Source organism: Larimichthys crocea, chromosome VIII (genome assembly GCF_000972845.2).
Source record: "Larimichthys crocea isolate SSNF chromosome VIII, L_crocea_2.0, whole genome shotgun sequence".
Lineage (NCBI taxonomy): Eukaryota > Metazoa > Chordata > Actinopteri > Sciaenidae > Larimichthys > Larimichthys crocea.
In genome coordinates, this window is record NC_040018.1 from 27,102,769 (window position 1) to 27,129,874 (window position 27,106).

Sequence of the window (27,106 nt, forward strand, 5' to 3'; positions counted from 1 at the left end):
ACCTAACCATCACCATGTTTACCTTTCCTAACCCTAACCCTAACCCTACCCTAACCCTAACCCTAACCCTGCCCTAACCCTAACCCTAACCCTGACTCAACCCTAACCCTAACCATCCCAACCCTAACTGTGCCAAAACATAACTATCACCATACTTACCTTTTCTAACCCTAACCCTGTCATTTTAACCTATACTTACCTGTTACTCTAACCTTAACCCTTTATACTTACCTTTTTCAAACCCTAACGGATTCGTAATCTTTATTTTTATTTTTTACTTTATTTTCAATTCAATACTTACCTTTTACACTTACCTCTTGGCTTGAAAAATAAGTTTAAAAATATCTTATACATTTAAAAACACTTTTATTATTTTTGATACATTTGAAAATAATTGTATTTTAATTTCATATGTTTAGGTTAAGTTGTATGTAAATATTGTAAATAGTTCATATAGAGACATTTGTACATATTTAAAAAATATATTGTATTATGGTTGTAATATCTATATGAATGTAAAAACACAGTTTGGTTATTTATTTAATTTGTTGTTAGTTAATTTAATGCAAAACTGCATTGTACATAGTTAAAATGTGTGTACCGGACAACTTACCGGAAACTTACCGGAGACACAAGGGGGCGGAGCCCGGTGAGGTATATAAGGGGAGAAGGAGAGCAGGAGCTCACTTCTACTTGGACTCTGGAGGAGAGAGCATTGAGAGAGCATTGTTAGAGAGGTGTGCAGGCCTGAAGAAGACCCCACAGGTCGAAACGTTGCCGGAGCACACCTTTTTTATTTTTGTACAGCTGTTAATTTTGATTTTGATTTTTGATTTTGTTATAAAAATAAAAAAATATATTTTAAATTTAAGAAGCCTGAGTTTAGTTTTTATTAGATTTAAAAAAATTTTTTTCTTTTTTCCTTCCCGTGTTCGGGAGAAAAGAAACGTTTTTCCACCATGGATGGAAGATGGACAACAGTCCATTACGGCAGGCGTCCCCGCCGTAATCCACAACCTTCGCGGGACTGGGGATACGGGAGGCCCACCGGGTGGAGGGCCCGCGCACCCTCCCTCCCGTACCGGAGGGAGTATTCCCCGCACCCTAACCCTAACCGCTAAATAAAGCACAAACACAGTAAGTGTTTATTTTTTGAATAATCGCAAAGGCAAACAAGCCTTGCGTTATGGGAGTTACGGGATCGGAAGGTCTGAAACTATAGGGGGAGGATCTGATGACGCACCTGATGGCTGAGGGCGGAGCACATGTCTGGCCAGTGCATATAAAGGCCGGCTGTCATTTTGTGCATCATGCACACACCCTCATCATGGAAAACACACGAAGAAATGCATATGATGCAACTTTTAAGTTAAACGCAATTGATCTGGCCATCAAAGAAGAAAATATAGCTACTGCACGTAATCTTGGCATCCCGTGTTGATGCCGTGTTGGTGCCGTACTGCCAATTTTCAGGCAGTTTGAAAAAAAAAGTCTTTCAACTAAAAAAAAAAAAAAATCTTCTGTGTACCAACTTTCTGTGTAAATACCTCATGTTACAACATGAAAACCTGCAGCTTATATTCAAGTGCAGCCTATATATGTACAAAATGTATTTGTAGCTGGTGTGGCTTATATTCAGGTGCGCTAAATAGTCCAGAAATTACAGTAATCATTTTATCTGATTACTCAATTAATCTATGGAATTTGATAGCTGCAGCCCTACTAGGAACAGCACACAGTGTATGGTGTTCCAGACAGCAGGACCTTAATCAGGGCTCAGTCTTCTTTGAGGGTTGTCCTCACTCACTGACTAACTCACTCACTCACTCTTTAAATTATGTTTATTTGATGTTTACATGATGTTTATGAAGTGTTTATGGGTTAATATTTCACACTGACCAGCAGGAGATAAAACATTATCAACAGCTTTTTGTTTTTATTTTTGAGAACTTTTACATCAACAATGAGCCAACGTTTGACCTGATAATTAACACTTAACAAAGAACACGATTGAGTTCCTGTTGTGTCTTCAAAAACATTTAAACAATAAAGAGAAATTACAAAGTAAGAGGTTTATTATTGACAGTCTGGTTTTAAAACAAAGTTTAACAGATGAGATTTGATGCCACTGCTGTGATGTCACACATGTGGTGAGACAGATCATGTGACACAGCTGAGCAGGTGGTGAGAAAATACATTGTGCAGGTAACCCGAAGGTGGAAAGATAGAATGTGACAGGAGTTATGTATCAGCGTTTGATCAGCCAATCACATTGAGGATTTATTCTGTAAACATCCATCAGCACACAGTCTGGATGGAGACGACGCTCACCTCAGAGACAGACAGACAGACAGACAGAGAGGCAGAAGTAGAAAGACACAGACAAATTGTTTATTTAATATCCTGTTTAAAATGCTGTGTAGTGTGTTTGTGTATGTTTACATGTTTATGTTCACAGACTTACTGATGTTTCCTCCAACCTCATACAGACACTGAGCTGGACTGTTGGTACACAAACAGAGAGAGACAGTCACATATTGATACTGATGAAGTTAAGCAAGTGTGTGTGTATTTGTTACCTGTTGTCACACTCAAAGCGGGCAGTGACATCTTTGGCTCTTATCTGTCCGTCAAGCTGTATTGCCATGGAGACCTTTGTGTGAAGGGGTGCATGAACCCTGATCACACCTTCACACAGCTCCGTGATCTGTAGGTACACACACTGATGACATCACATGGGACAGTGAAAAAACCTTGTCCATCATGAACCGTCTCGCTCGTTTTATTTCTTCTCTCACACATTTGTGTGTAAAATTAGACGCTGTCTCCGGTATGAATGACATGATGTGATGTGAACCCGCATTGTGATTACACAGGAAATAGTGAAACAGTGCTTTGAAACCTCAGTCGTTCATTTGAACGGGGTACTGAGCTTTTCACCCGGATTCAACTTTTGAAGAAACTAGAGTTGTCACGATACTAAAATGAGTAACCACGATACTATACCAGACAAAGTATCGCGGTTCCGGGTATTATCGCGATACTGCGGCCTTTTTTTATTATTATTATTTTTATAAACTGCAATGTATTTGTACAAGTTAGTTTGAAACAACGACGTTTGTTTTTTAAGCAAAATTAGTGTTGCCACTGACGAAGACGCCACGGCAGACTCGCTGCTCGGGCCCGGTGCTTCTGCCATGGTGAGTGTGTTGTCTCGTGTCTGGGCGAGACAGAACTTTAGCTTGTTGTTTGTTTTGAAGCGAGTTTCTATCGAAGCGGAGCTTTGTTTCTGCCGGCAGAAACACACGAACAGCCAATCAGCTAACAGACGGGCGGACCCAGCGTGCGGAAACAGCCTATCATATCCCTGGACGTCACCAGTAACAGGCAAACAGCCAATCATTCAGCAGCTGTGTAGTTCGGTTGCGGTTCCATGTTGGTTTGTTTACAAAGGAGTAGCATGCAGTGAGAAGCCGGGAGGAGAGCAGAGGCGGCCGCTATGTAGCGGAAACTGGCACCGGTAGTATAGTAATCCACGGTAGTACCGTCGTGTAAAATTTCTAGTATAGTAGCGACGGTTATGATTTGGCACCGCGGGGTACCGTGTATACCGTGGGTATCGTGCAACTCTAGAAGAAACACAACCTGACATCACGCTGCAATGACCAATCAGATGATCAGACCAGTCAAACTCTCATCATCACCTGATCTGCTCTGACACTTATCAAGTCATCATTGGAATGGCTGATTATGCAGTGTACCTGCAGCTTCAGTCAAGTAATACTCTGTCTTACCCGGTTGGCCGTCTTACCTGGTTTCTGTCGTTCTTGTCGTTCTTCTTCCTCAGCAGTCGTGTTTTTGTCTTAGTCAGGCTGAGCTGTTTCTGATTGGATGCTTGGTTCATCTGTCTCACCTGAGACAGTAGGAAGCTGGGGACCTACCAAAGAAAACAGAAAGTGATATCACTGACAACAAAGACAGAGATGTCACTGGCTGTGGAAGTGTGTCCTCTGGCTCACAATCCACAACAGGTCCTGATGTAGGATCATCAGTTGGACCAGCTGAGCTCCGCCCACCGCTTCCTCCATCTCTTCTTGTTGCTTGGCAATAGAAAACTTGTTTCTGTGGTGATGGCAGGAGAACAAGTTGGGTGCCATTACCATGGAGACATTCCACAGAGACATCTTGTTCTGGTCCTGATGAGAGACAACCTTACGCAGGAAAACCAGCAGGGCCTATTACCATGGAAACACATCATCAAACAGGTCAAGGTTTATCTGTAACCACGGCAACAATGGCAGGTTTATATTTATAACATTTAAGATGCAAGGAGGGGTGTTTCTCTGTCATCTGGTGTAAAGCTTGTTTTTTTAATCAAACTATGTGATTGGGTATCCTGTTGTACACCTGTGAACACACCTGTACTAAGGAGATTACCTGTGGTGAACTGTTGTCATGGTGAAGTAATGATATTGTGAACTGTGGGTGTAAATTTACTTTGAGTGTTTCTCTGTTTGCTTCAGGAAGCAACAACACCAGCAGCTGCAGAGCCTGAACCTGGTGGACCACCGATGAGATACCTGAACACACATCAAAAGTCAAACAGACTTTAGTGGGGGGCAAAGGGCAGGTCTCCACAGTGTGTGTGTGTGTGTGTGTGTGTACCAAGCACTGAGTGGTAGGTGGAGAGATGTGTTTGTGTCAGCAGAGGTGTTGGCAGCTCTCTGATGAAAAGCTTCAGCAGACCCGCAGCATCCACCTGTCTGACTTCAGACCAGTCAAACCCTCCACAACACCTGTCTAACTCTCTACGTAGGTACTGCAGACAAAAAGACAGATAGACAGACAGACAGAAAGACAGGTGTTCACTCATGTTATTTTGATATATAAAAACTTTGTTTTGATATAACACTGATGAGCTGGAGGTGGTGTGTCCTGATTGGTCCATTTGACACCTAGATGTTACAGAACACCTTCAGGTCTTTGGTATGATGACAGGCGTTTGTTATTTTGTCCACCTCTTTTCAAGATATATTGGGTGTCAAGAACCAGACTAGGACACAGGACTCAGGCGCAGAGATGGTGTCAAAAACCAGCAGGCTTTATTGAGTGGCACAAGGCGCGCCTCTTACAAAAGTGATGAAACAAAACGGGCTATGAAAACTACTCAGGCTATGACAAAGCTATGAAAACTACGGCTCTAAGGAGAGCAAAATAAATGGCTATGGAATGTAACAAAACTTCACTACAGTCGGAGGACGTACAACTTAAACTATCTATGTCTACAAAAACACTGCTTCAAACAACAGATGCTCCAGCCGGAGGATAACCTAATCTAATAAAGAAATAGCTAAACTAAAAATCACTCCTAAAACTGGAGGCAGACTAATATAAGGGCAAGAAATAAAAGTCACGCCTAAGGAGGAAAAACAATGGGCTGAACTGAAAATCTAGCACTAGAAAAAATCTAAACTGAACTATGAAAAATACAAAATCACTCTTTTGAGGACGCGCTGAGGCGAAAACAGGCTTGAAGAAATACTTGGGCTGTGGACTTGGGTCAAGGGCTGTGGTGGACGCACGGGATGAAACACACTGGCAACAAGACAAAGGGAGACATTGGGTGGACAAAATAACAGAAACATCTTTGACCCAAAACCCCACTGGGCAAATTGTAGTTAAATTGTTTTCCTTTTGGCTGTTTTTACAATCTACAGTTTGCACAGGGTGTTTTGATTTTGAAGCAGGGCCGGTAGGCTTTGAAACATTGACTAGAACAGCTGCGTATCAATGCTGCAAACTCAGCACACGCGAACATGGTGGAATTTAGGGGTGTGTGTGTGTGTGTGCACTACCTTCAGTCGAGCAGCTGACCCCGGTACTCTGAGAATCCCTTCAGTCTGCAGGCCGCTCTGCTCTAAAACACACAACAACTATACACACACACACACACACACACACACACACACAGTACAGGTTTATCTTCTTGTGAAAATCGTTGCTATAATGTGGCTGAAATATTTTTATCCATCATGTTTAAAAGATCTGATCAGAGGTCAGATTCATGTTCTTCTGGAGAAATCTCAGTTCAAATAATCTGAGGGCATCTTATCTGAGATGAAAGACAGACTCTTTACCTTTTGGAAGACGACAGGAACTTTGACTTCAGGAAACTTCTTCCTGTCTTTCTCTAACAGCGAGTTAAGAGGAACACCAAACACACCACTGTCTGAAAGACAGACAGACAGACAGAATTCAGATTTTGATTTTTCTTTTAAAATACTTAAAACATGAATTAACATGAATAATAATTACTGCCAATAAAGTTGAATTTGAATTTGACAAACAGGTAAAAACCTTGAAGAGCTGTTGTTTCTGAATGTGTTCTTTAAACACAAGTTAGTTTAGTACATTTAAATGATTTGATAAATTATGTAAATGAGATGGTTAGCACTGCCTTCTCACAGGTTTGAGCCTCAGCTGGTTCTCTGTGTCTGCATGGGTTCTCTCCAGGTTCTCCGGCTTCCTCCCACAGTCACATGACCTTAAAAGGTAAACTGGTGACTTTAAACTGTCTATAGGTGTGTATGTGAGTGTGAATGGTTGTTTGTCTAAGTGTCCTGTAATGAGCTGGAGACTTGTCCATGATGGACCCCGCCTCTCACCCACAGTCAGCTGGGATAGGCTCCAGCCCACCATGACCCTGATGAGGAGAAGAAGTTAGAGATGGATGGATGGAAAATTAATTTAAACACCCAGCTGATATTTGTTGTTTACAGATATAAATTAAAACCACGTCCCCTAGTTAAGATGAGACCAAGCCCCATTGTGAGGTCACGTAATTGACAGGACACAGCCTCCATGAAACTTTTATTCAATCTGTTCATCTTCACTGTAACAAAATCTACAGATCAGACATGGAGTCCTGATCCAGATTCTGAGCCAGTAATAATGAGTGTGATGGTTTTATTTGGATCTGGTTCTGATCCAGGTTCTGACCACACAGCTCTGTTCAAACTGTGATGTAAAAATGAAGCACACCCCGAGTCCTGTGCTGCAGCGGGCGGGTGCGTTTGATTTGGACACCCAAAGTGAGCAGGAAGGTGGAGAGCTCGATGTGTGAGATGAAGCCGAGACGGATGAGATCATATGATGACAGGTCATCTGCCAAGGTGAGACCCTGAGAGGGTGAGACAGGTACAAACTACACACAACCACAAACACAAACACACACACACACACATTTTTATAGATTGTTAATGACCATTTGAAGTTACAGTTGATTTCATCATATCTCTTGACCTTGAAAACAAGACGATTAAACTTTTGGAGACAGGACGTTAATGAACTCATAACTAATTCGTTTCTTCACAGCCAATCAGATTACTGGATAATATGAAGCTAAATCAGTCTGTAAATTTATTTGATCACTGAAACAGCCAACATCACTTCATTGCACTGTTGATGCAACATCAACGTGACTGTCAGTTGTCCGACACAGACAGCCAACAGTGTTTTAGTGAATCATCATCTGCTCTACAGTGGAGAGAACCAGTAGTTATGCTAATGCTTATGTGAACGCTAGGCATACATGAAAGACAGAGAGAGAGTGATTTTGTGGTGTGTTGAGGCTGGGGGTTAGGCTCTGTGTGCTCTCTTGGCAGAGATAGGTGTGGTTTGCTGGATGGCTGAGGAACTGGCTGCACACACCTGAGCCTGATCATCATCTGGAGCAGTACTTAGAGGCTGGCCTCCTGTGTTCTCACTGCCAGATTGTCACCGCTTCGTGGTAGTTTGGCCTGTGTGCCCTTTTGTGACTTTGCTACCTGAGATTTCCAACTTTATTACTTACCTGTGTTATCTGCCTTCAGGATCCAGCTCTCTAACCAGCAATCCACCCTGCCACAGCACCCTTTAGCTCTAGCCTCAACCTTTCTACCTCCCTCATTACCTACTTCTACCCCCCGTGAGCTTGCCTGCTTACACAGCCTTTACTGCGTCAGGAGACACTACCTCACCTCTTAGCCTCAGTTTCAATAAACTGCTGTTTTGTTCCTTCTCCTTTGTCTGTTTGTCTGCATTTTGGCTCCAGCACGACCGTCACGCAACAGATTTATTAAGGACAGTTGATCTGTTGTATCAGTGCAGTCAAATGGGCACAGTTAGTTCCACGTTTAGCACTATAAACACTAGACAATAACAGACTAAAACTAATAGACTAAAACATGTACAGCTCCCAGCTAACTCACTGAATTAATGACCACATTGTACCTCCTGTTTACATGCCCCAAAGCATTATGGGAATTGTGAAACTGAGAACATTGCTGTCTATATAACAATAAAAATGATTACTTAGTTACTGTTTTATTTCAGCAGCAGAAGGTCAAAGGTCAGACTCACTGAAAGGTCATCACCATCGACTCCATGGAAATACAGGCAGTCGCAACAAGTCCCACTTTGTTTGTGCTCAGCCACGCCCTCCGAGTATGGAGATTCCCGCAGCAGCCAATCAGCTCGTCTCAACTGACTGACAGACTGTAGGTGAGGTGGGGAGGTGGGGTGTGTCAATGTGTTTGTCGGGGAGTGTGTCTTTGTCAGGGACTGTGTCTTTGTAGGGGACTGTGTGTTTGTTGGAGAGTGTGCATTTGTCAGGGAGGACGGGTGTTCAGTTAGTTGATCCTCAAAAAGAAATGTTGGAAGAGTTGGTCGAACTGGAAACACAAACAGAAGTCATATCAACATCATCCCTCAGGTGAACTTATTTATCAGAATCAGAAACACTTTATTAATCCCGCAGGGAAATTGTTTTTATTACAGCAGCTCCCAAACGGTAAGTGAGATAGTAAGTGATAGCAAGAAAACAAAACTTTAACAATATACACCTATACGATATCCTATTTTAACACTATATACACACATTTATAACACTTAAACAAAACCAGTAACAGTAAAATAAAACAGTGAACTATGCAATATGTAAGTAAAATTATATTATATTAATTATTATAAAGAATTTAGTCTTTGAGAGACGGTACAGAGAATAGCCACTGATTGTATAAAGTGCAGTATGCATACATGAAATATGTACTGTGTAATATATGTACTTATAAATCCCTATAAAAGATCACTACAACCTCCAATACAACCACCTCAAAGACAGAACCTACCTACCTTTCAGTGCTTTGTTTGGCTGTTTGTGTACATGTTGTACATAGTGTTGACTGACCTCTGTTGGGCGAACAACATGTACAGCCAGTGGACATAGCCAGGTGCCCCGGGCACTCAGTGGATTACTACCCCAGGGGGACAGAGGCGGCAAATGGATAGGAAGCAGAAGCAAGGATTGCAGGGCCAGCATGCTGGGGAGGCTACGGAGGACTGTTTCCAGACTACAAACTGGCATATTTTTGAACATCATGACCTGGAGGAGTACCCTGTCCTGTGCTAGATGCTGGGGGGACAGGAACACTGCTTTTAGGTCTGATGAGTCAAAATACAGCGCTGTCAGAGCAGACCTGAAGAAAGGCATCAGGAGGGCCAAGGCTGCTTAAAAGAGGAAGATTGAGGACTACCTGAACAGCAACAACTCAAGGCAAGTGTGGCAGGGGTCCAGCACTGCACCAGCTACAAACTCTGAGGATTTGAGGTGGTTGGTGACAATTTGCCGGCAGACAAACTTAACCACTTCTTTGCCCGTTTCGAGGTGGATCCACCAGAGGAAACTGCTTCCTGTCTACCAGCCCTCAGCAGCCACACGCTGAGGGTGGTCAGCCCGAGTAAAGCTGCAGGGCCTGATGCAGTTCTAGGGCGTGTGCTGAACGACTGTGCTGAGCACCTGGCTGGGGTCTTCACCAGCACCCACACCTCATCAACCCTCCACCTCAGCACTGGCTCCCCACAGGGATGTGTGCTGAGCCCCCTGCTCTACACTATTTATATCCATGACAGCAGCCCTGTCCACACCAGCATTTACATTATCAAATTTGCAGACGACATCACCATGGTGGGGCTGTTCTCTGGAGAGGGACCGCCTATCGGGGCGAGGTGGAGCAACTGTCTGGGTGGTTCAGGGACAATAATCTGGTGGTCAATACCTACAAACCCAAGGAGCTGAATATAGACTTCAGAAAAAACAAGACAGACATTCAGCCCCTTGTCATCAGCAGGGACTGTGGGGAGGGGGTCTTGATATTCATGTTTCTGGGCATGCATGTACATGCATGCAATTTTCTATTCTATTCTAGATTGGTGTGGCCCCTCAGAATACATAAGTGTTATGACTTTGGGTTTCATGTTTAGCGTTTCCTCTTGTGTTCTTTGATGTTTAGCTCCAAAAAATACTTGAACTGCAAAAGCTTAGCTTCTAGTGTCTGTATTTGGGCTAATTTGCTTACACACATGACAAAAAAAAAAAAAGTATACATTTATAGATGTACAGTTGCAAAGTTAGCAGCTAAATCATAAGATTTGTTATTATATTGCCATTTGTTATTAATTCTGGCCAAATCATATGGTACAATTTACTTAGTGGGTGAGATTTCAAAATGATTTACCGAGATTGGGAACTGCAGTTCTAACAGACCCATAAGGACAACCTAAAGAACCATGAGAACCCCCTTAAGGATCTAACAGGCTTGTGCTGGGTAGGTCTATTGATCAATGAGCAGGCAAAAAGACAGACAGGTGAACAGACAAGCCGGATAGAGCAGATAGACAGGTACCTCTGTGAGTGTTTCGACGAATGGTTTTGGTGGTGGTGTGGTATCGACTCTGTGGTGACTCAGCACAGTGAGAGGGAGGTGAGGTGCGGTCTGCTGAGTCATCAGGCTGAAACAGAGTATATAATTACAGTTTCAAAATATATCAGCTTCATGAGGTTGTCACATGAAATGCTTTTCAATTAACAGGATTGCCTGGTCAAAAGTTAAGTGGTAGATTTGTTGTCTCCTTAATGCGTGGCGTTGACAGACTAAATATTCATATTCATCTACTATATTAGTCCATATTATGACAAGAAGAGCTCAGTTCAGTGAAGAGAGACAACAGTCCATCATTACTTTAAGACATGTGTCATGACTAATAAAGCTGGCTATGTTTAGGTTGTCTTGTGTCAATGACGTCTTGTCATTTCCTGTTTTATTTTGAAAGGTAACTCTCCTCTCGTTTCAGGTCACTTGCCTTTCCTCATGTGTCACCGGTCTGATTATCTTCCCTGATTCCCAATTGTGTCCACCTGTTCCCCATTACCTCCATGTGTATATATTGTCTGCATTTCCTTTTGTCTGTTGCCAGTTCATCTTGTCCTTTGTGCCAGAGAACCAGCTTCTTATTATAGCCTCATCAAAGTCCTTGCTCGTGTCTTATCAGGTTTTGTATTTTGCTGTGTTACTTTGTCTAGCCTTTGTATTTCATAGATTTTTTCCCCTCGTAAGAGTGGTTTTTTGTTTCTTTTCCGCTAAGTTTGTTAGTAGGTTTTCCCTCGCTTGAGTGGTTTGTTTTCTTAGAGTATTTAGTTTTCCTCCCAGTGAGTGATTTTCTGTTGTACTTTGATAATAAAAGATTTGTTTATTTTTCACTTTGTCTCCCGAGTTGTGCATTTGGGTTCAAGCCATTGTTCTAGCCGTGACAACATGGAAGTCATTCAGTCTAGAACATTTCAACAACTTTTGTGTCTTCAAGGTCAGTCCCAAAAACCATCAGATGAACCATCTGATTAAAGTGTTTCTCATGAGGACACCCCGGGAGAGGACTGCCCCCAGACTCGAGTAGGGACACGTCAATATCAGCTGGAGAATGTCTGTCTGAATCACACCTGGAAATCTGGACTTGAGTCCAAATCTGAGAGTTCTAGTTCAGATCTCTGTATTTGTGAGGTGCAGAGAAGGTGAACAGATGGTATCTTCATGTGTGGTTCCCATCTTTCATCAAAGAAAGAATTTAAGAATTAATTAGAATTAAGAATTTAAAGTTTTGCTGATATTATGGGGTAAATATATTTGCTGTATGGTATTAATATTTGGCTAGCTGATACATTCAATGTTAAATAAGCTATGCGTAGCATCATTTCATTGACCATTTAAGAGGCCAACTTATCATGATGCTAGCTTACCCCCAGTTACTAAATTACCCCCAATTTCCAGTTAATTCTCATTTAATTCCATAATTCCCACGGAAAGTCTCCAAATTGGAATATTTCCAAAATTCCCCAGGTTTAAAAAAAAAATTATTATTATCCAGAAATCCTAGACGGTACACACATAAAAGCCAATAAACAATCATAAGAACAAAAAGGAAAAGTGATACACCACACATGGCAAATACAGAAAATAAATGAGGCACAGACTGTTCCCCTAAACATGTCAAACATAAAGACACCTCTTACATTGTTGGTAGGCATTCAACACAGACTGAGCAAAGTGAAATACTTAACTTACTTTAGGGAACTTTAGTCTGCATTCATCCCACATAGAAAATAAATCAGAAAATGACTGCCACAGGCAGTATACCACACCACAACTGGGCACAAACAGAGCTCACTGCACTGGATAGATTTATATATGTATAATTTCAAAGTGTCCTTGGGCAAGATATTGAACCCCAAACTGGTCCCAAAGGCTGTGCCACGGGTGTGTGTATGAATGGTGATGATGACTGATGAGCAGTTGACTAGGATGGATGGATGGATGGATGGATAAATGGATGGAGATAGATAGATAGATAGATAGATAGATAGATAGATAGATAGATAAGTACAGTCCATTTTACAGTATGTTTGTGTATATGTGTTTCCTACCTCAGTGAAGATGTCCCTGACATCTCTGATTGGTTGACTATTTCTGGTCTTCAGCGTCTCATTGTAGTTGTCCAACCTCTTCCTAACCGTGGCAGCTTGTTGTCGTGTTAACGTGGACAGCAGTGCCTCTGCTGCTGGTGGTGATGCCTCCTCTAATGACAAGCCCATCACCAGGGATGATAAGCCCGCCTCCATTAGCCATGCCTCCTCCAGCTCCACCTCTGTAGGTCAACAAAGATGGGTAGAAATGAGACAGAAAAACAATGTCTCACTCGGTTCTCAGTATGACTTACCGTTAGTGATGCATGATGTGAAAAATTTCAACCGATAGTTTCCTGCTCTCATGGCCGATACCGATAATCATATTCATATTTCAACCCAGGGGGGGGTTGCTAGGAAGCATCAATCCTGACATGTAGCATACCAAAATGACGGAGAAACTCAGCTAAAAGCTAAAAATTCTAATAAGCATTGCTACCCAATAGAAACATAGTACAATCCTCAAGCTACTATCTGGGCATGTAACAAAAACGCATGACCACTTTAGCGCTTCTGCTAATTTCACCACTTCAACCAAACCACACAAACGTTGCAGAGCAGAGACTCCGCAGATTACAAAGATATGTGTCTCATCACTGTGCGATGAAAACTCAGCGAGCTCGCCCCCAAACAGTAGCAAAAAAATCCTCAAAATGATACAGTATGTCTTATCTTTGCTGTTTTGTGTCAAAAGTTCTATTCCAGCACAAAAAACGTTGCTAATGTCTACTCCTATGTCTCTGCTTTAGGTTGACATCAATCACGAAGCTCCTGGTTATTACATAAAGACAAAGAGGCTTTGAAAATGAAGTGTGACCTCTTGGTGCGATATACTACCTTTGGGTTTACTTCATTCTGGATCGTCATTGGTGGGTCAAAGGTGAATGTGGGTGGTACTAACGTCACGTCGTAATAAAAGTTAAGTCTTCTTTCCTCCTCTCATCCTCGCTGAACAACTTTTGCAAACAGCAATGCTGTTGTTATCTTCTGCCACTATGAAAAATGACCACACTGGTGAAGACATGTTCAATATTAATCTGGCAGTGACGGGGCCAGGCTTGGGTCCTGCCAATAAGGCGCTTTTGGGGCTACTCGGCCTGCAAACAATTTCCTCAATTTCATGAATTTATTGGATTTTTTTTAATCGGTTAAAATGAACCTATCGGGTCAATGACGTCATTTCTCCCCATATCGGCCGATATTTTCGGTCCGATAAATATCGTGCATCCCTACTTACCGTCTATACTCTCTCTCTCTTCTTCTTCTTCATCATCTTCTTCCTCTCCCTCTTTCTCCTCCTCGATACTCCGCACTTCTCTCCAGTAGGTTTCCATAGTACCATGACGGGGGTCAGAGGTCACTGTCTGGGTGAGTGGGGCAGGAGCGGATGAAGTGGAAGGTGGAGACGACATCCTGCAGAGACAGAAGAAATAGATCCCATCAGCCAATCAGAGTGTGGAACACAAGAAATACATCCCGTCAGCCAATCAGAGTGTGGAACAGAAGAAATACATCCTGTCAGCCAATCAGCGCGCGGAACACAAGATACACACCCTGTCAGTCAACCAACCATTTAGATTAGTATTTGATATAATTAAAATTAATTTCTATACAGAGTTGAGTTGAGTCGAGTGTTATCTTCACTCGCTTTGTTAAAGGTGTGAATTTGAGTTTAATCTCATTTAATGTCTGACTGGATTTCACTTTGTGGTTGTTGGAGCGACAAAGCTGAGCTGACATTAAATTAAATATTAATGATGAGAGTGTGTGTGTGTGTGTAACAGGAAGTCTGTCTTTTCCAGTGTATTGATCTGTATATGTGTGTGTGTGTGTGTGTGTGTTGGGGGGAACCTTGGTCTAATGGTTTTGGTTCCCAGGGGAACACAGAGTGGGGTACGCAGGCTACGCAAGCTGCTTCTGTGTGCCCATTAGGAGGAAATGGACGTGTCAACCAATCAGAGTATCAGAGGTAAGTGTTTTCACTCAGGTCCTCAGACAGTAATCTGACCTGCAGAGTGAGACATTAAATCCTCTGAAAACCTGGACCTGAATGTGAACCACAGTCGTGTAATTCTTTAATGAACCAACAGAGTTCTGGTTCTGATCTTCCAGACCCAGACTCAAAACCAGACCCACATTCAAACCCAGACCCAGACTCAGACTCAAAACCAGACCCAGACCTAGACTACTCTCTTAAAACTGCTGGGTTGAAAATAACCCAATTTGGGTTATTTGGGTAACGCTTATAAGACTAAGACTAAGACTCAGATCCAGATTCTGCTGCTCACTGCTGACAGATCGTCTGTGTCCATCTCTCCCATTAACATTCTACCTCTCTCTCTCTCCTCTTCAGTATCATCACTGGAGTCAGTATCAGTTATCATTGTTTTCAATATGCTCTCAATATGTGAGATCAATAGAGACAAAAAGACTCACCTCCGATCAGTCCGACTGCTGTCATCTGTGTGGAGAGATGAGGGGGACGGGCCTCTGAACGGATGAGGAGGAGCAGTTTACACCAGCAGCTGGACCAACTCCAGAAATCCTCCATCAGCTATTTGTCCCACAGAAAGAAGAATGCAGACACTGTAAAAAAATATCTTTTGACTCAATGTATGTGGAAATTCTTTGGACTACAAAATATTACATGAAGATTGTGACACGCTCACTGCCACTAGGGTTCTCTCAGCACAAAGAGACCAAGTCCAAAGCCCGTTTCTCAAGGAATTTATTTATTGATGTCGGCTCATGCCACAAATGACACTCTGCAGCCGTTCGCAGGCCTCTTGCTGCTGTCTGCTGTGTGTATACCCAGCCTCCTGCCAGTACTGCTCTTCCTCCTGGGTCCAGCACGCTACTGTGTTGTAAAAGAGGGAGAGTGAGCTAATCACTCTCACCTGGCGCTGCTCTCCTGAGCCCTCTACACACCTCTCTCCTGCAGCTGATGCACCACGCCCCCCTCCACAAAGATGAACTTATTTTAAGTTTAATTATGTGAAGTCACTTTAATCATGTGTTCACATCCAGTAACAACAATACCTTCTGTTTCCATCAGCTGGTCAACATGTTCATGTGATAGTGATCATGTCAGCATGTTTCTGGCATGAGACAGCATGTTGATGTGACATGTTTTTAGTTAAAGTTATTGTATGTTATCTTACAAACAGGACAATAGGTGACACTAATCAGGTGCAGGTGAAACCAATAACATACTTGTCTTCTTTGTCCTCGTGTCTTCACTGATGAACTGATCAATCAGTGAGTCAGGACTTCCTGTTGACGTCATCTGTCCAATGATCAGGTTTATACTGTCTCTCTTTCTCTGTCTTTCTCTCTCTCTCTCAAATTCAAATTTGCTTTATTTGCATGAATGTCACAATGTTGCTAAACCATAACATATACATATATAAATGGAATAAAACTTGAGAAATAGAAATAAGAAAATAATTGTGTGTGTGTGTGTGTGTGCGTGTGCATGTTTGTGTGTAAAAATAATAAACAATAAAATAATAAGTGATAATGAAAATATAGATAGTATTAATAAAGTACATATAAAAAGATTAATAGTCCTACACTGAAACATTTCGTAATGTGTGGCATGCAGTGATGTAATCTAGGAGGATTGTAGGATTGAAATTATTTGGTTTTGTTGGAGGGTGAGGAAGTCCAGGATTTTTTCTTTAAATTTGGGAAATAATTCTTCTCTAATTTCTTTGTATTTGGGCCAATTTATGAGAAAGTGAGTCTCTCTCTCTGTCTCTCTCCCTCTCTCTCCCTCTCTCTCTGTCTCTCTCTCTCTGTCTCTCTCTCCCTCTCAGTCTCTCCCTCTCTCTCTCTGTCTCCCTCTCTGTCTGTCTCTCTCTCCCTCTCTGTCTCTCTCTCTGTCTCTCGCTGTCTCCCTCTCTCTTTGTCTCTCTCTGTCTGTCTCTCTCTCCCTCTCTCAGTCTCTCCCTCTCTCTCTCTGTCTCTCTCTCTCGCTGTCTCCCTCTCTGTCTGTCTCTCTCGCTGTCTCTCTCTGTCTCTCTCTCTCTGTTTCCCTCTCTCTCTCTCTCTGTGTCTCTCTCTCTCTGTCTCTCCCTCTCTCTCTCTCTGTCTCCCTCTCTCTCTCTGTCTCTCAGTCTGTCTCTCTCTGTCTCTCCCTCTCTCTCTCTCTGTCTCCCTCTCTCTCTCTGTCTCTCAGTCTGTGTCTCTCTCTCTGTCTCTCTCTGTGTCTCTCTCTCTCTGTTTCCCTCTCTCTCTCTCTCTCTCTGTCTGTCTCTCTCTCTCTCTCTGTCTCTCAGTCTGTGTCTCTCTCTCTGTCTGTCTCTCTCTCTCTCTCTCTGGAGCATGCGCAGTGTGCCGCGCTTCATTATTTCCGTGTTGTGTAGCTGTCAGCAGAGTGAGGTGTGGTGCCGTCAGAGACGGTAAGTTCTGTTTAAACGGTCGACGGTACCGGCTCCTCGCGCCTCGCTCTCTGGTCCTCCGGTTCCTCTCCGCGGCTCCCTGCTGCTACTGAAGCCGCTCAGAGGAGCTCGGAGGCCGGCGCAGGGAGCCGCAGATCACCGCCGGGTTTCTGCTGTTTGTTGTTTCCTGATTCAACCTCTTAGCTCAGACACTTCCGGTCAGACTTTCAAAATAAGAGTTTGTATTATAAACTCAAACTACACAATATTTCGTATTTGTACTTCTACTGCGCATTATTCAATACTTTCCTTTTCACTGCATTGCAGTCCTGTGACAGATGACATGATGATGACAGGCGATCACCAATAATACATGATTAAAGTGATGAACACATGAATGAGATCATATTATCACTGTAAAGCTGCTTTGTGACTCCAAGACCCTTTAGATGATCGTACATGTGTATTTTTACTTCAACACGAGATTGGATGCAGCATTACGAGTATTTCTACATTTGTTCAGTGGCCTGTAGTCTGTCATTACTGTATGTTTTTCATGATTTATTGATGACTTATTGACATGTATCGATTATTATTGGTGTGTCTGATGTTCGATAAATCAGAATATTAGGATCATGTGACTAAATTGACTGCAGCTGCACGTTCCCTTTTATTTTGAAGGTACACGTGTGAATTTCCTGTGTGTGTGTGTGTGTGTGTGTGTGTGTGTGTGTGTGTTTCAGTAGAGCCATTTCCTGCCCGTGATGAAGATGATGTGTGTGCAGTAGAAATAATCTATAATGATACGACTGTATGGATTCTTTGATATATACCCACTCATGAACAATACTGATACTGACTGAAGGAGCCTGGGCTGAGCACACCCGCACTGATATCAGGTCCAACTGACACACATACACCAGAACCAGAAACCAGGACCATGAACTTAGTGTCCCACCCGTCCCGATCCACTGTGGAGTTCCACAAGACAGTGAACCCAGGATGGGCATGAGTCTAACTGCTACATCTGTCCTTAAACTTTATTCATACATTAACTGTATTTCTGTGTTTGACTTCTCCAGGCTGCCGCAGATTCACCTGTTTGATTCTGTCTGATCAGAAATACAACAATGAAGAACAAAGCCAGCAGCACTCAAGGTAAGACGCACACCTGTGTCAATCAGCAGTTGCTACAGGTAACCATAGCAACAAGGATCCCTCAAGGACTCCTAGGACCTCTTCAAAGACCATTTGAACCTCCTCCAGGACTTCTGGATGTTCTCAGAAGGTTCCAAAGGTCATTGATGATGTTCCAGGGTGCTGTTGCTATGGTTCCCAGCAAGTTAATAAACCCTCAGCTGATGACAGCCAATCAGAGGCTCTGTTTCAAAAACTCATTAGTGTTAGCATGTTAGTGACTAGCTACAGCAGCTTATCAGCTGTGTGTGTGTGTGTGTGTGTGTGTGTGTGTGTGTGTGTGTGTGCACGTGTGTGCATGTGTGTGTGCATGCACACGCACACTCAGTGAGTGTGAAGAGGCGGTCCTGGTCCTGGCAGCAATACCTGAACGAAGAGAAAGCTGAAGCCGCTCCTCTGACGCTGTTTACACAGGTAACACACACACACAGATAACACACAAAGGTAACACACACACACAGGTAACTCATCTGTCTCTCTCTCTGACTGTGTCACTCTCATCTGTCTGTCTCTCAGTCCCAGTCCTTTCCGAGTAGGAGAACTGGTTTTCGTGTTGGGATGAAGCTCGAGGGCGTCGACCCGCTGCATCCATCCATGTACTGTGTGCTGACCGTCGCCGAGGTAATGCATGCACACACACACACACACACACACATACAGATAGCTGTCTGGGGTGGGTAAGGTGAGTCTCCTTTCTCTCTCTGTCAGGTGATTGGCTGTCGGCTCCGTCTCCATATTGACGGGTTCTCAGACTGCTATGACTTCTGGGTAAACACTGACTCAGCAGAAATCAGACCAGCAGGCTGGTGTAAAGACAACAACCACAAGCTCCACCCACCCAAAGGTGAGTACATGGAGCCCCGTCCCCTCACAGGTGACCACCTGACACACCTGACACCATTCTACCTGTCTGTCTCTCTCTCTCTAGGTCATAACGAGACAGATTTTGATTGGCCGTCCTACGTTCAGTCCACAGGCTCTCATGCTGCTCCTCCGACCCTGTTCACCTGTCGCACTGCAGTCAGTATCTGCCTGTCTGTCTGTCCACCTGTCGCACTGCCGTCACTATCTACCTGTCTGTCTGTCCACCTGTCGCACTGCCGTCAGTATCTACCTGTCTGTCTGTTCACCTGTCGCACTGCCGTCAGTATCTACCTGTTTGTCTGTCCACCTCTCGCACTGCCGTCAGTAACTACCTGTCTGTCTGTCCACCTCTCGCACTGCCGTCAGTATCTACCTGTCTGTCTGTCCACGTGTCGCACTGCCGTCAGTATCTACCTGTCTGTCTGTCCACATGTCGCACTGCCGACAGTATCTACCTGTCTGTCTGTCCACCTGTCGCACTGCCGTCAGTATCTACCTGTCTGTCTGTCCACCTGTCACACTGCCGTCAGTATCTACCTGTCTGTCCACCTGTCGCACTGCTGTCTGTATCTACCTGTCTGTCTACCTGTTACACTGTTGTCTGTATCTACCTGTCTGTCTACCTGTCACACTGTTGTCTGTATCTACCTGTCTGTCTGTCCACCTGTCGCACTGCTGTCAGTAGCTACCTGTCTGTCTGTCCACATGTCGCACTACTATCAGTATCTACCTGTCTGTCTGTTCACCTGTTGCACTGCAGTCAGTATCTACCTGTCTGTCTGTTTACCTGTCGCACTGCAGTCAGTATCTACCTGTCTGTCTGTCCACCTGTCGCACTGTCGTCAGTATCTACCTGTCTGTCAACCTGTCGCACTGCTGTCAGTATCTACCTGTCTGTCTGTCCACCTGTCGCACTTCTGTCTGTATCTGCCTGTCTGTATGTCCACCTGTCGCACTGCTGTCAGTATCTACCTGTCTGTCTGTCTACCTGTCACACTGCTGTCTGTTTTTACCTGTCTGTCTGTCCACCTGTCACACTGCTGTCAGTATCTACCTGTCTGTCTGTCCACATGTCGCACTGCTGTCAGTATCTACCTGTCTGTCTGTCCACATGTCGCACTACTATCAGTATCTACCTGTCTGTCTGTTCACCTGTTGCACTGCAGTCAGTATCTACCTGTCTGTCTGTTCACCTGTCGCACTGCAGTCAGTATCTACCTGTCTGTCTGTTCACCTGTCGCACTGCAGTCAGTATCTACCTGTCTGTCCACCTGTCTGTCTCTCAGAGCTGTGGCTTCAGGGTGGGGATGAAGTTGGAGGCGGTCGACAGGAAGAACCCTGGACTCGTCTGTGTAGCCTCAGTCACTGATGTTGTTGATGACCACTTCCTGATTCACTTCGACGACTGGGACGACACGTACGACTACTGGTGAGACAGACAGACAGAGGATAGACAGACAGACAGACAGACAGACAGGTACAGACAGACAGGTGATTTTTGTATTTGGATCACATGTCCAACACTTATTAGTTGTTGGTGGTCGTTCAGGTGTGACAGCAGCAGTCCATACATTCATCCTGTGGGCTGGTGTGAAGACCAGGGACGACCTCTGACCGCTCCCAAGGGTACAAACACACACATTACTGCAGTACTGTGAGTACTCTGTGTACTTTGTGTATTCTGATCAATGAGTACTTTTATTTTTCAGGTCATCCCAACCCAGAGAACTTCCTGTGGGACGAATACCTGCAGGAAACTGGATCCATTGCTGTTCCTAGTTCAGCCTTCACACTGGTGAGGAAACAAGGAGGCAAAGGAGGAAACAAGTAGTCAGAGAAGAAAATGAGGCAGAGGAAGAAACAAGGAGGTAGAGGTGGTAAAGAAGGAGGTAGAGAAGGAAACAAGAAGATAGAGAAGGAAACAAGAAGATAGAGAAGGAAAAAAGGAGGTAGAGAAGGACTCAGTATTAAACAGTGATTGATAGTTCTCAGGTCCAATCAGTCAGATGCATGTGATGATTGACAGATGTCTTTGCGCCTGTGTCCAATCAGAGAGCTCCACATGGTTTCCAGGTGAACCAGAAACTGGAGGCGGTCGACAGGAGGAACCCCATGTTGATCCGTGTCGCCACAGTAACAGATACAGAAGACTACAGGTTGAAGGTACTGCGTACCTGTCTGTCAACAGTCTATCAGTGTATCTGTGTAATGTCATAAAGAATGACATGATATAACCAGGTGTGTCACCTGCAGGTTCATTATGACGGCTGGTCGCAGCAGTTTGACGTCTGGTGTGACAGCGACCACTGTGACCTCCATCCTGTCGGCTGGTGTCAACGCACAGGACACCCACTGGAACCACCCCCAGGTCACACCAAAAATACACTGCATGCAGAACGGCTCAGGAATGGCTCTGCTCGCCGTCCGCCAACTCACACATAATCCATTTGTGATGCGCACTGGTGCGGCTACGCTGGCTACCGAGCATCGCAAGAACACACGATATCTCATGAATTCACGCATAATCACGTGATATTGCAATGGCCATGACTCCTGCAATGGCATTCCATGCCGCATCTTTTTTCTGGTGTCCTCCTAAAAAGGATGTGAGGTGTCATCAATGATAGGTTGATTTTGGACCTCCAGAATCAACTTCTCCTCATCCATGGTGTCGACGGGGTGAAAAGACGCCTGAAAACCTCTGACCTGTTGACTTCAGGTCGGCCCCGCCCATTGTGATGTGTTCTTGTTATGAAACTCGATCCGCGGTGAACACATAGTTTTTTATTTTGAAAATCAACCGGGGTTTTATTTTGTATTTTGTAGCCGATTTCCTTCCCCGCATAATCTGTTCTGTGCTGAATTTATGTGCCGGTCGCCGCAGTCGTTCCGGCGGAACCGGAGACTGTGTGAACTGACACATTGACTAAAATTGAAAAGTATCTGCTCCACCGCCGTGATGGAGTTGTTCCGCATGCAGTGTATTTTAGGGGTCAGACAGGCAGGCCAGACAGACAGGTCAGAGAGAGAGACAGGTTAGAGAGAGAGACAGGACAGACACACAGGTCAGAGAAAGAGAGACAGATATACTGACGATTCTAACAGTGTATGTGCTCCATCTGTGTGTGAGACAGGTTCCTCCCCCTTCTCCTCCCCCTCTCAGGGGGTGTGTCCCACTCCAGGCTGCAGAGGAATCGGACACATTAAAGGAGCGAAATACACCGGACACCACAGGTAACTACTCACCCGCTGATGTTTCAGATTGCTGAGTCTCTTTCTGTTGAGTCATGTCTCTTCTTCCTGACTGGCGTCTCTTTCTGCTATTGTTATTTTTTATTATTTTTATTATTTATTAAAATTCTCTTATTGCTGACTCGTCTCTTTTTTTTTAAGTCGTCTCTTTTTACTGAGTCGTCTCTTTCTGCTGACTCGTGTTTCTTTTAACTGAGTCATGTCTCTTTCTGCTGAGTCATGTCTTTCTGCTGACTTGTGTTTCTTTTAACTGAGTCATCATTTTCTGCTGAGTCATGTCTCATTCTGCTGAATCGTGTCTGTCCTGACTTATGTTTCTTTCTGCTGAGTCATGTCTCTGCCATGTCTTGCACAGTGCCTTCGGCTGTCCGTACTCTGACATTAACATGCGTAAGGAGGTGCTGCTTCCTGATAGGCTGGGAGGAGAGAGAGCTATCACCCTTGTACCTGTCACCATTTATCACCACGGCAACCTGTCAGACAGGTAACCTAGAGTCAGAGTGAGATGATTGATAATGAGCTTCAACTGAAATATGTCTCACTGTTTCTACTTCTCTGTCTTTCTCTACCTGTCTGTCTGTATTTCACTACCTATTTGTCTGTTTGTCTTTACCTGTCTGTGTGTCTGTCTCTGTCTGTCTGTCCTGTTGAACAGAGGTGTTCAGGTGAAGACGGAGCCCAGAGATAAGACTCTGCTGCCTCCACTGGGGAAGAGAAGAAGACTGGCAGACAGGTGAGACAGGTTAAGGGGACAGGTGCATTCAGGTAAAAACAACAGAGGGTTGTTTATTGTAGGCTGATTGGCTCTGACTGTCATTGTGTCAATCACAAATATTGTCATCTTCATCTCCCTCCTCCTCCTCTTTCCCCTCTTCATTCTCTTCCTCTTCTTCCTCCTTCTCTTCCTCTTCCTCATCTCCTTGCTCCTCTTCCTTCTCTTCCTCCTCCTCTTCCTCCTCTTCCTCCCTCTTTTCCTCTTTAAACAACCTAAAAAATTATTATCTTCTGGCACTGCCCCCAGATTGTCTCGGCCAACCAAATTGCTCTATGTGGAACCAGAAGAGGAGGAGCTTCACCTGAGAGCTTTCAGTCCAGGTATGGCAGACTGAACCAGGAGTACGGTCGAATAGTCAAAGACAGTACCTCCTCTGTCCTTTCCTACACACTCAGGAGTCCAGAGATGTTCTGTAATGATGAAAAAGGTCGAAAAAGTCAGCATCCTCCCTCTCTCCTCATTGTGTTTCCATGGAAACAGTGGGCAGATGATGTGGTTGTTTCCATGGAAACAGCTCACTATGGTAGCTGTTATGTTTGTTGTGCTTTGTGAAGGACTACAGGCTCCTCCTGTCTCTGATCACTGCCTGTCTGATCAAGGCTGCACCTCACACCACTTAAGACTACTTCACACCATTACACATTACTTCACACCACTACATGTTACTTTGGACCACTTTATACCACTACACGCCACTTCACACCACTACACAATACTTCAGACCACTTCAGACCACTATACACCACTACACGTTACTTCAGACCACTTCACACCACTGCACATTACTTCAGACCACTGCACACTACTGCACATTACTTCAGACCACTGCACACCACTGCACATTACTTCAGACCACTTCACACCACTACACATTACTTCAGACCACTTCACGCCACTTCACATTACTTCACACCATTACACATTACTTCACACCACTACACGTTACTTCAGACCACTTCAGACCACTTCAGATCTCTTCACACCACTTCACACCACTTCTAATCATGTTAGACTGCTTTTCTCTCTCTTTAACCTGTCTGTCTCCCCAGTAGAGTCCAGTCTGCAGGCTGCCCTCCACCAGTCTGTCTTCCTGTCAGCCATGTCACCACAGCCGGGTCGTGACCTGTCGCTCTGCTGGGAGCAACACAGCAAACTGCTGCCAGGCGTCGCCGGTGTTCACGCCAAGACGGTCCAACAGTGGAGCATAGAACAGGTCTGTCTGTATGTGTGACCTGTCTTTCAGTATCTCACCTGATTGTCTCTCTCTCACCCACCTGTCTGTCTCTCACCTCTCTCTCTCTCTCTCAGGTGTCAGATTTCATCGAGTCTCTCCCTGGCTGTGAGGAACAGGCCAAACAGTTTAGAGATGAGGTGAGATGACCAATCAGCTGCTGTAGATTTTATGACATCACATTGAACCTTCTCTGTTCTGATTGGTTCCTGCCTCTGTCTATTCAGCAAATAGATGGGCGGGCCTTCCTCCTCCTCACTCAACGGGACATTGTCAGGATCATGTCAATCAAACTTGGTCCTGCCCTTAAAATCTACAACTCCATCTTGATGTTCAAGCATGCTGAAGACAGTAACCAATCACAGGCCGAGGACAGAAGCCAATCACATGCCGTGGACAGGAGCCAATCACATGCCAAGGACAGAAGCCAATCGCACACTCAGGACGGGAGCCAATCACATGCCGAGGACAGGAGCCAATCACATGCCGAGGACAGCAGCCAATCACACACCAAGGACAGGAGCCAGTCATATGGTCAGGATGGGAGCCAATCCCATGCTCAAGACAGGAGCCAATCACACACTGAGGACAGGAGCCAATCACACACCGAGTATACCAACACTTGACACCTGCAACCCATGACTCATCCAATCCAGAAACAGATAGATAAGTTACCATGGTGACTGTGTTGTCTCTGACCCTCCCTCATTTCCTCAATGGTTCAGTCCGTACCAACGCTGTGATCAGCGTCTTGTGACCCTAACCTCCACCCGAGCCCAGGTGGAAGGGGCGGAGTTTAATGCAAGTGAGTCCTTCACAGAACTAAATATTGAAAGACTGGACTCACCAGAACTAGAACCAGGACCAGTGTGCAGAGAATTCTGGGATTAAGACCTAAAGGACTAAACAAGTGGTCCAGGTGGAAGGAAGGGCTGCTCAACAATGCTCAGGTAGGTGGGACGTGTCGAAATTACGTCCACATGAACAGCAGGACCAGAAGTTTTTCAGCAGAACATGGTCCAAAACACTGCCTCCACCAGTTCGCCTTGTTCCCATAATGCATCCTGGTGCTGTGTGATTCCCATGCACCCAGCCGTCCACAAGATGTCAAAGAATGTCTGATCCATCAGCCCACCTTCTTCCATCGCTCCGTGGTGCAGTTCTGATGCTCACATCGTTGGTCTTTGAGCAGTGGATGGGTCAGCATGGACACCCTGACTGGTCCACCGTGAATGTTTCAGAAGCAGAGCGGTTTGCCTGCCAGCCTTTGTTTGCTCAGATTTAGTTGTTTTCTTGGCTTAGGTGATTCTACATGTGTAAATATGCTACGTAGTTGAATTATTTCCCTTTTAGCTGTTTTTCCAATCTGCATTTTGCACAGGGTATTTTATTTTGAAAATTGAGCAGATTCTCAATCTTTTTGGGTCTGACTTCCTGTCACCGTGAGCTGGTCTGTGTAAATTGATGACGGCTGCTTACAGTGTCTGTCAAAAATAGAACAGCCGCGTATTCTCCATGGAGCCAAGCGGAGGCCTGCTTCTGGAGTGCTTCTTAACTGGACCACAGTGGAGGCATGGGGTTTGAAGCATTGACTAGAGCGGCCACATACAACTCACTGGCTGCGGTGCACATGGAGCACATCGCATCCATGCCCAGTAAAATTTGGGGGCAAATGTTCGCCTGCTGCCTGTTATACCCACCCACTGACAGGAGCCATGACAACCAGGCCATCAGAGTTCACCTATCACTGGACTGGAGTGAATATTAGCACCGATCAGTGTAGAACAGTTTAACATGTATGTTCTTTTTCATGAGCATTTACAACACATGTTTGAAGATCAAATTTCTCTGTTTTCTAATTTTTTTTGTCAGATTTGAATTAAAGATGTTTATGAAAATATATTTTTGGTTTCCATGAAAATGTCTAACATAATTAATTCATAATTACCTGAAAAAGTTTTTTAGTAATAATAAAAAAGTGAAGCGACGCAGTCAGACTGTGGCTCCGCCTCCAGTGTAATGGTCTTAAAGATGTAATGTCATCACTCCTCTCAGAATTTGATTTGTTTTATGAAGGTGAAAACATCATCACTGTCCTGCCTCCTCTGCTTTGATTGGTCAGTTTGATTTTTCTGGTTCTGAAACAAACTTTAAGATATTTTTTTAAGGCATTGTGATGTGAGTTTCTAACATTAGTTAGCATGAGTTTCTAAAATTAAAAATGTGAGTTTCTAATATTAGTTAACACAACTTTCTTAAATTTAAAAACGTGACTTTCTAACATTAGTTAACACGAGTTTCTTAAATTTAAAAACGTGACTTTCTAACATCAGTTAACACGAGTTTCTTAAATTTAAAAACGTGACTTTCTATTAGTTAACATTAGTTTCTAATGTCATTGACGATTCAAACTGACTGCCCGGTGATGTCACAGTGGGCGGCTCCCTCAAGTTTCCATGGTATCTGCTGATGTTTCTGTTTGTTCATGCCTTGAGATGATTAAAGGTTTCGGAGTTCTGCTCATTTATTGGTTCATAGGTTTGGTTGGGGACAGGACTCTAGTTCCTGGTTCC

At 44.2% G+C, this 27,106-nt stretch overlaps 2 protein-coding genes across 10 annotated transcripts; one reads left to right on the forward strand and one right to left on the reverse strand.

The window, feature by feature from the left end:
- Positions 1–496: 496 nt before the first annotated feature.
- arhgap28 (Rho GTPase activating protein 28) lies at positions 497–17,689 on the reverse strand. Of its 8 annotated transcripts, none has more exons than XM_027281406.1 (17): positions 17,265–17,689; positions 16,046–16,118; positions 15,269–15,386; positions 14,070–14,245; positions 12,794–13,014; positions 10,722–10,827; positions 8,401–8,711; positions 7,042–7,204; positions 6,138–6,229; positions 5,856–5,933; positions 4,666–4,819; positions 4,498–4,580; positions 4,020–4,235; positions 3,812–3,937; positions 2,580–2,722; positions 2,465–2,502; positions 1,615–2,331 (listed from the first exon to the last, which is right to left on the reverse strand). In XM_027281406.1, exons 4-17 carry the CDS (start codon positions 14,242–14,244, stop codon positions 2,249–2,251), a joined length of 1,989 nt encoding a protein of 662 aa, XP_027137207.1. In that variant the 5' UTR covers position 14,245; positions 15,269–15,386; positions 16,046–16,118; positions 17,265–17,689; the 3' UTR covers positions 1,615–2,248. The 8 variants fall into 8 exon arrangements, 6 of the variants coding, with proteins under 6 accessions (XP_027137211.1, XP_027137207.1, XP_027137206.1 ...); XM_027281405.1 differs by lacking the exon at positions 17,265–17,689 and adding an exon at positions 15,480–15,689 and having other exon boundaries at positions 16,046–16,642; XM_027281410.1 differs by lacking the exons at positions 1,615–2,331; positions 17,265–17,689 and adding an exon at positions 497–700 and having other exon boundaries at positions 16,046–16,642.
- On the forward strand, positions 17,109–26,534 carry l3mbtl4 (L3MBTL histone methyl-lysine binding protein 4). Of its 2 annotated transcripts, none has more exons than XM_010746821.3 (18): positions 17,109–17,235; positions 18,297–18,372; positions 18,740–18,825; positions 18,928–19,032; positions 19,120–19,255; positions 19,340–19,431; positions 20,562–20,704; positions 20,825–20,901; positions 20,985–21,070; positions 21,328–21,438; positions 21,529–21,643; positions 22,410–22,509; positions 22,883–23,011; positions 23,183–23,260; positions 23,549–23,622; positions 24,352–24,515; positions 24,611–24,673; positions 24,761–26,534. In XM_010746821.3, exons 2-18 carry the CDS (start codon positions 18,345–18,347, stop codon positions 25,157–25,159), a joined length of 1,986 nt encoding a protein of 661 aa, XP_010745123.2. In that variant the 5' UTR covers positions 17,109–17,235; positions 18,297–18,344; the 3' UTR covers positions 25,160–26,534. The 2 variants fall into 2 exon arrangements, with proteins under 2 accessions (XP_010745123.2, XP_010745124.2); XM_010746822.3 differs by having other exon boundaries at positions 17,110–17,235; positions 24,355–24,515.
- The last annotated feature ends 572 nt before the right edge of the window (positions 26,535–27,106 follow it).

Bases quoted from the DNA above. Each gene is read 5' to 3' on its own strand.
- arhgap28 (XM_027281407.1), bottom strand. From the start codon at position 14,244: ATGTCGTCTCCACCTTCCACTTCATCCGCTCCTGCCCCACTCACCCAG. The intron at 2,503-2,579 runs GTAACAAATACA...GTGTACCAACAG, and splicing joins CGCTTTGAGTGTGACAACAG to TCCAGCTCAGTGTCTGTATG. The intron at 2,332-2,464 runs GTAAGTCTGTGA...TCTGTCTCTGAG, and splicing joins TGAGGTTGGAGGAAACATCA to GTGAGCGTCGTCTCCATCCA.
- l3mbtl4 (XM_010746821.3), top strand. From the start codon at position 18,345: ATGAAGAACAAAGCCAGCAGCACTCAAG. The intron at 18,826-18,927 runs GTAACACACACA...TCTGTCTCTCAG, and splicing joins CTCTGACGCTGTTTACACAG to TCCCAGTCCTTTCCGAGTAG. The intron at 20,902-20,984 runs GTACAAACACAC...TTTATTTTTCAG, and splicing joins ACCTCTGACCGCTCCCAAGG to GTCATCCCAACCCAGAGAAC.